Raw genomic sequence first — 7,923 nt, forward strand, 5'->3', positions numbered from 1 at the left:
GATCTGATACATCTAGTCAGTTTTAGGGACTTCCTGAGTCATCCCTTCCCACAAATAAATAAAAGTTATTAAGTTCATGGTCATCCTGGAAAAGCTACATGAAACCAATTTCCAGAAAACTCCAAAATTTAAAAATTTAAACAAACAAACAAGGCTGAGGCCACAGGTCAGCTGGCCACTGTACACCTGGCTGTCCCAGCTCGCAGAGCTCATGCCTGGCATGTGCACAACCTTAGCTTCCACGCCCAGCACCACGTAAACCAAGTATGGCAGAGCATGTCTGCAACCCCAGGAGAACCAGGGCTTTAAGGTCACCCTAGGCTATGCAGTGGGCTGTCAGCCAGCCTGGGCTACCTGAGATCCTGTCTCGTAAATAACATATGGGCCTTACAGAGAAAATGAGTTCAGTCCTCAGCTCCCGTGTCAGGGGATTCACCTGGGGCTCCAGCTCCAGGAAATTCAATGTGGTCTTCTGCCCTCCAAGAGCACCAACATGCTCGCACGCATGCACACATGTAAAACTCAAAATACATCTTAAAAGGAAGAAAACACCTAGGAAGCGCAAGGTCCTGGGTTCGTCCCCAGCCCCGAAAAAAAGAAAGGAAAAAAAAAAAAAAAAAAAAGGAAGAAAACAAAAGACTCCACACAGTAGGTCCCAGGTAGCGTTTACTGCTGGTGCATATGTGGCTGCTAGACTCAGACTTCTGAGAGAAGGTCACTGCTCTGCCCAGGCCGCCCCTGCACCACCAGGCAAGAGACCCCTTGTGCAAGTAGCCGCGCTGAGAGGCTGGGGCCGATCAGCAGTGTCTGTGAGGCAGGTGGCGCCAGGTGGCACCTGTGGCTGGGCTATGAGACGCTGGGGGGCAGGCGTGCAGCTGCGGTCTTTTCCACCACGAAGCCATAGTTATACTGGGGAGCAGAGGTGGGGGGGCTAAATGAGGGCCTGGGGCCAGCGGGGAGGGGCGTTGGGAAGGACTGAGGAGTGGGGGCAGACCAGGGCACAGGGTAGGCCCCAGTACCTTGCACAGCCCTGCACCTACCTCCTTCTCAATGTCTGCCAGTGATTTAATCGTCAGGTCCCCAAAGGCAGACAAGTTCTAAGGGACAGAATGAGAGTGGGAGGCCTGAGTCCCACTGAACTGTGGTGTGTGCACATGTGCCATGTATACGGGTGCATGCACACATGCAAGCATGCACACGCACACACACACACACACACACACACACACACACTCACCAAAGGTCTGTCTATGATACCACAGAGCACTCCCAGGAGTTGGTCCCTCCTGCTATGTGGGACCCAGGGACTGAAATTAGGTCAGGCTTGGTGGCGAGTGCTTTAACTGGCTGGACCACCTCTTCAAGCATGCCCCAGTTTCCCCGATGGGTCTCATGTGGCCTAGGCAGGCCTCAAACTCATGTGAGTACTGGGATGTCCCATGAGCACCACCGTGCCTGTCCCCAGTGCTCCCAGTTTTTAGGACTGGCCCCACAGACACTAGCCCAAGACTCTTACCCCACCTCCCACATCCTACTCCGAGACTCCTTGGCCTCTATCCATCTCCCAATCGCATCATGGTCATTGTGCCCAGTCATAGGGAAGCAGGAATGTCGCAGCCCCTTCAGCAGTGACTAGAGCCCCCAGATCCCCTTACACTGAGGACTCACCAAGGGTCCGCAGCTCTTGCCCTCAAATCTTGGGTGCAGGGTAAAGGGAACCCCATCCATGGCTGCAATGAAAGAACCCAGGGAGGCTGAGGGGGAAGAACCCAGGACCTGTGGCCTCCTGGTGTGACCCTGGCCACCCAGGTAGCACAGGCTGATCTTCATTAGAGCTGCTCTGACTGCTTGTAACTGATCCGGAAATCAGGCCTGCTGGCTGTGGTCCCTCCCCTCCTGCTGACTTCCAACCACTGTTCGTCATTTTTCCTTAATGTCGCATGGCCCGACAAGTCCACAGAGTGTGGAGAGCTCCCTGAAGGGGACCCAGCTATGGTGCCACCTGGCTATGGAGCTGTGGGCTCGTCAGCCCTGCGGATGAGATTTCCTGGCACTGAGGCTGCTTCTGGGTGCCATACTCCTGGAATTCACCCATGAGCTGCAAACCCAAACCCGAGATCCCTGAAGTGACTCTCACAGCCCTGGTCTGTTGGTGGTGAGTCAGGGCCAGTCGTGTTAATGCCGTGCACGAAAAGCATCACATAACACATCCTGGATTCTGCCCAGAGCACTGCAGAGAGTGAGGTCCCAGTCGCCCCCTCTCCACAGCCACCGAGGGGGGAAAATACAGTTTGGGGCCTAGAGAGACAGCTCAGCAGTTAAGAGCACCGGCTGCTCTTACAGAGGTCCTGGCTTCAGGTCCCACCACCCACGTGGCAACTCACAACCCTTTCAACCCCAGTTCCAGGGGATCCAGCACCCACTTCTGGCCTTCCAGGGCAATATACAGACACATTTGCAGGCAAAACACCCACATGTATAAATAAAAATAAAGCTTAAAATCTAAATGCTTGGTAGGACAGGCCAAGGAGAGGTTGCATCTAGCTCTTGTGTCTTCCCCGGCCATGGTCCTGGGAGCATCTCCAGAGACCTCCCACCGCAGGTTTACTTTCTTCACTCGGGGCTCACCTGAAATGCCATAGAGACTGGATGCCTCATAGATGGAGTCGTTCCTCCTTAGGGTGGAAGCCCGAGAGCCCAGTCTGGACAGTGTCCGCTCTGGGTGGCTACCTTTGCTGGGAAGCAGGGGACAGTGATGTCAGTCAGGCCTGAAGTCTTCCTCCTGGCCCATCTGTCCGTGGGGGAGCCTGGGCCTCACCTGGGCTCTTTGGGTTGGTCCAGTGAGAGGCCTCGCATGTCCTGGCTGAGTGTGCCAGGCTTGGGCACCAGCTTTGGGGCTTTGGATTTCTTGCACCAGATGGCAAAGCCACCAATGTCCCTGGAGTAAGGGGAGGAGAGGAGGGCATCAGTGCCCTGCGCAGCCTCTCCGGGTGGCCACCGTGTGGGGGTAATTTTCTCTCAGCAGCTCATCCTCATGCTGATCAGCATACTGACCACAGGGCCCACACGATGCCATCCCCACATTCAGAGATGTGGGTAAAATCAGGACGCAATGTGGCAGGGACAGGAGCTAGAACAGGATGCTGCACCTACCCCACTCGCAGATACCCAGGCACGGTCTTGGTTTTCCCACTGAGCTTCACGTCGCTCACTACCACGTCTGCCGTCCCCAGGGGCATCAGCTTCACACACATGCGCTTCTTCTTGGACACAGAGGTCCCTGGGAGTAGGGGCAGAGAGTGAGTGGGGAGTGGACGGGCGGGAAGATGCTCACCAGTACTGTTAGGGACCACACCAGGGAGCTGGCTAAATCATGAATGGTAGACTTGTAGGGGAGATCACTTTTGGGAATCAGTGAAACAAGTTGACTTTTGACATAAATATTCGAGGGGGACTATGGAATCAACAGCGGCGAATCTGTTTTAGCACCCCAGCCTCACCTTCCCTGGTTCGATACCCCAAGGTGTCACAGAACCCCTCTTTAAAAGAAAAAAAAGTCAACCTAAGGTGTGCTCTATGAGGACACCAGGGCTATTTTCTATTATGTGTATTTGTGTTTGTGAGACAGCTCATGTAGCCCAGGCTGACCTCAAAAACACTATGTAGCCGAGAAGGACCCTAAATGCGCAACACTGTTTCAACCTCTGGAGTGTGTTGGTGTGGTGCTGAGGGTGGAACCCGGCTTTGCGCATATGGTGAGAACTCTGCTACCTCAATTAATGCTCGGCCCTGGCTTTCTTTGACAGAATCTTACTCTGTAGTGGATGCTGCCCTGGAGTTCACCCCATAGCCCAAAATAGCTTTGAATTGGAAACAATCCTCCTGCCTCAGCCTCTTAGGTGCTAGGATGAAGAACAGCAGCCCCCACACCGTGCAGATTAAAAGGGACTGGTCATGATGGCCCATGAATCCTGGATGAGAGGACTGAAGCTCCAGGCCAGCTGGGGCTACACACTGAGACCCTGTCCCCCCCAAACCAATTAAATGCTAAGTCAAGAGACAGCTGCAAAAGGATAGAATTTGTGGAAGCCTCCTCTGTCTGCACACTGACCTGACCCTCTGCACGGCAGCCTGCCAGCCGTCACTAAAGACACCGAGAGAACCAAGCACCATCGGGGAGGCGGGCAGCTGGGTCAGGCAGGGGAGAAGGGAGAGGGAAGGCTGAGCTATGCAGAGAGCAGGGAAAGCCAGCTCCAGGTGGACTCGCTGTGCAAGAGCCTGGAAAGGAAAAGAGAACGGCCAGGAGGACTCGCTCCGCCACAGAAGCAGGGGGCAAGCAGTGGTGACCAGTGTCAGTGAGGAAGACGGGTGGGTATGCCAGAGACATCTGGGGTTGTTGTTTGTTTAGGGGCAGGATTTCATGTAGCCCAGGCTAGTGACAGGTGTGTCCCACTAAGCTTAATTCTTAGGAAAAGCCGAGGCAAGGTCTCATTCTGTAGCCCAGGCTGGACACTAAATCAGAGCCATCCTCCTGCCTTAGCCTGAGTACTAAGACAGGTATGTGTCAACTATTTAATTTTGGAGTAGTGGTCGAGACAAGGCCTCACTCTGTAGCCCAGGCTGGCCTTGAACTCCCCACCATCTTTCTGCTTCAGCTTGCATTTACAGGTTGTACCTCCCTGCCCAGCTAGGTCCAATTCCAGACAGATACCAGCCCGCCCTTCCCTGTGTTTGTCACTCTCCCGTGCCCGCGGATCTTACTGGCATCCTGAGGGTCGTTGACTGTAGAGAAGCCTGGCGGCAGGGGCCCCTTGTCCATCACGATCTGCATGTCCACTACCACATTGTCCTGAGGGTTCTGGGAGCACGAGAGAGGGTAGGTGGAAGGGGGCAGTCAGCAGGGAGGGGAAAGGTTAACAGTACGAGCAGGAAGGGTCGGAAAGAGTTGGGCGAGGGGTGGGGCAGGCTAACGCTCAGGCCGCCGGTGCTCACCTCTGGGATACCCAGTGTGCTCAGGCACAGGAAGTAGCCGGCCTTCTGCGCGAAGCCTCGGCCGAAGCTGGCCGTCGCGCCCTCCACGGTACAGGTGATCTGCGGGTCGCACAGGTCAGCGGGCTTCGTCCCCTTCCTGGCCCATCCCCGTAGCCCTTGAACGCCCCTACTTACCGCGCTGAAACCCGGCGGCGGCGGCGCCGAGGCGGACGACCAAACCAGGGCGGCAAGCGGCGTTGAATCCGTCCCGGGATCCATCCTCCCTGGGAGTTCAAAAGGCAGCTAACGCCCTCGGAGGGTCCGGAACCTCGGACTACAACTCCCAGAAAACTTTCGAAAGTGCGACGCAAGCAGCTAGTGCGCATGCGTATGGACTCTGACCAGTCCAAAGTAACCGTGGAGACCCGCCCTCTGGACGCTAGAGAGACGTTTGCGGAAAAAGGATTAGAATCCCCGCCTCTAAATCACTACCCAGTACGCAGAGGGGGCGGTCAGCTTCCGGATGGGACTCCACTCCCCAGAATGCCGCGCGGCACTACCCTCCGACTCCAACCTTAGCAAGGAAACTTAACTGGTCTGGAGCCAGGTAGCTATAGCCTGTCATTTCAAGGACTCCAAGAGGCACATACCAGATGGTGATAAAAAGCATATGAGATAGTTACTGACAACCATTCTAATTAAGTCAGTTAAGACTACAGGAGTCCTTTAATAATAGCCACACGTAGAGTAGCCTAAGCTCAGGAATACAGAGTTTTTAAAAGCAAAACACTTAAGAACCACAATTGTATCAGTGTCAGGGTCTTGTCGTAACCTTGTAACATTTGTTTTTCTTTGCAGAGATTGGCAGTATTTTCCAGACACAAGACAATTATTTATGATTTACGCTTCCTCTAGTTATTTTAGTTTTAGGTCTTAGCTTGCACAAACATTGTGGTTAATACATCTGGACATGGACTGTTGCCAAGACAGTTGTGGCTATTAATAGGTGGGAGACTGAGAGTGTCTAAGCAGGCACAGAACAGAACAAGATGGTGATACCTTAGTCACTTCAATAGCCATGAGTTCGAGGTTCACCTGCCCTACAAGATACCCTGCTTTAAACAGGCAACAAACAAACAAACAAATCCCCAACGAAACAAACAAAAACACTTTAATTATTGATGAAAAAGGAAACAAACCAAAAAAACAAAAATAGAGGAGAAAGAAGAAGTTTGAAATACTTTCAGTTCTAGGATTTTGGCAAAGGAAATCACCGTGGCTCTGCAGCTGTTGACTTAACGAATAATATAGACTTGAAAGCCAGTTCACAAGCCAGCTATGGGTTTTTGTTGTTGTTTTGGTTATTTTTGATTGTTTTGTTTTGTTTTTGAGGCAGTGTCTCTCAGGGAACCCTGGATATCCTAGGACTCACTATGTAGACGAGGCTGTCCTGCAATTCAGAGACCTGTAAACTTTTTTTTTTTTCTTTTTTTAGAGTAAGGGACCCTCTTCTGTGAGCCTGCAGCTGGAATAAGGAGCTTCACATATGCTAGGCAAACACCCCCTCCAGGCTCTGACCCTCATCCTAGCATATATTTTCATTCGTGTATTTGTTACTATTTTAAACATTTTGTTTTATTGATTCTTTGTGAATTTCGCATCATGCACCCCAATCCTGGGGTTCTGCGTTTTGCCCCAACCCACAGTTAGGCTGTGGAAATGTCGCTTGGGCAGATGGAACACAAAGCCTCTAGACTGCATTTATCCTGCACCACTGTCGTGTGCTGGGCTTAAGGAAAACGACAATAGACCGCTCTGGGGGCGGGAGACTGCAGCCTAGGATGTGGGAGGCTGAAGCTGGGGTTCCCTGACTCCCAGGCTGGAAACCGAATGGAATTGTGAATGAAGGGGGCCTTTGGGGAGGCCTGGCCAGAGGTTCTCACATTCCTGGACATCCAGGCGAAACTGGAAGTCACGGAGCGGAGAATGGAGGGCCGCGGGGCCCATGGGCCTGTGATGAAGAGCGCAGCTCATTGGCTAAAGTCCTCAGTTTAGAGGCGGTTGTCTGGGAGCACAAGAGCCTTCTGTGGGAGACTTAGCGGGCTTCTCCATGCTTCCCACGGAGGTTCTTGATCAGAGAAGACAGTCCTTGGTTCCAAACTGTTTATTATTGACTATTCATTGTAGAAAATGGGAACCACCTCCTCAGGGTGGACCTGAGATTAAATACGTTCTGCGGGGAGGAATGTCTGGGAAGGGAAGCTTACTGGTTAAACCCTCGGGGCCTCTAGATACTCCATAAGCATGGAGAACTCTGTTCTGAAGAACACAGGTCACGTTTCCTATGTGGGAAGTGTGGCACACGTTCCAGGCCAGGAATCTGGTAGGGAGCTGGGAACTGCCTGCCATCTCAGGTGGGTGCCTGGGTGCTGGGGACTCAGAACCTGCTCAACCTTCCCAAGTTTTCCTGACACAGTCCCAGTCCCACAAATCCCACTCGTCTCCCCATTTCTTCATATCGGCCCTTGCAACCTTTGCACTAAAAGAAAATAAAGTCGAAAAGCAAACAAACATCTCCTTGTGGAAGCTGCCGTGTGACACAGTGTGTCTGTCACACAGCACACCCTTTTGTCCACACTTCTTTGCTTTTAGCGTTCACTGCAATGAGTCATTGGTTGGTTCGAGGCCCCTGGCATGTATACTTATCAATACTGGATCCTCACCAGGACTTCTCAGATGTCCTGTTGTTGCCCTGTGACATGGAGATCCTGCAGCACTGGATCTGTTCATCCAGGGGGTAGCTGCTGGTGTGGGCCAACTCAAAGCCCTGGATCTGGACCTGGGAAGTATCTGAGCTGAGCCTGCCAGCTCTCCTGCACCCTCACCACCAGGGTGAGCGCTCCAGCACTGCCCCTGCCTGGCCCATCCAAAGCTGCAGCTGATGAGAGGACA

The 7,923-nt window shown here is 52.9% G+C and overlaps 1 protein-coding gene across 2 annotated transcripts; it reads right to left on the reverse strand.

Moving 5' to 3' along the window:
* Window positions 1-648: 648 nt before the first annotated feature.
* Window positions 649-5,331, reverse strand: Mvb12a (multivesicular body subunit 12A). 2 transcript variants are annotated; one of them, XM_032919165.1, is made up of 9 exons: window positions 5,167-5,328; window positions 4,993-5,091; window positions 4,762-4,858; window positions 3,154-3,280; window positions 2,819-2,938; window positions 2,629-2,735; window positions 1,669-1,730; window positions 1,041-1,097; window positions 649-909 (listed from the first exon to the last, which is right to left on the reverse strand). In XM_032919165.1, the coding sequence occupies exons 1-9, from the start codon at window positions 5,248-5,250 to the stop codon at window positions 847-849; spliced, it is 816 nt and encodes a 271-aa protein (XP_032775056.1). In that variant the 5' UTR covers window positions 5,251-5,328; the 3' UTR covers window positions 649-846. The 2 variants fall into 2 exon arrangements, with proteins under 2 accessions (XP_032775056.1, XP_032775055.1); XM_032919164.1 differs by lacking the exons at window positions 649-909; window positions 1,041-1,097; window positions 1,669-1,730 and having other exon boundaries at window positions 2,205-2,735; window positions 5,167-5,331.
* Between the last annotated feature and the right edge of the window lie 2,592 nt (window positions 5,332-7,923).

The sequence above is a fragment of the Rattus rattus genome, chromosome 13, assembly GCF_011064425.1.
Source record: "Rattus rattus isolate New Zealand chromosome 13, Rrattus_CSIRO_v1, whole genome shotgun sequence".
NCBI lineage: Eukaryota > Metazoa > Chordata > Mammalia > Rodentia > Muridae > Rattus > Rattus rattus.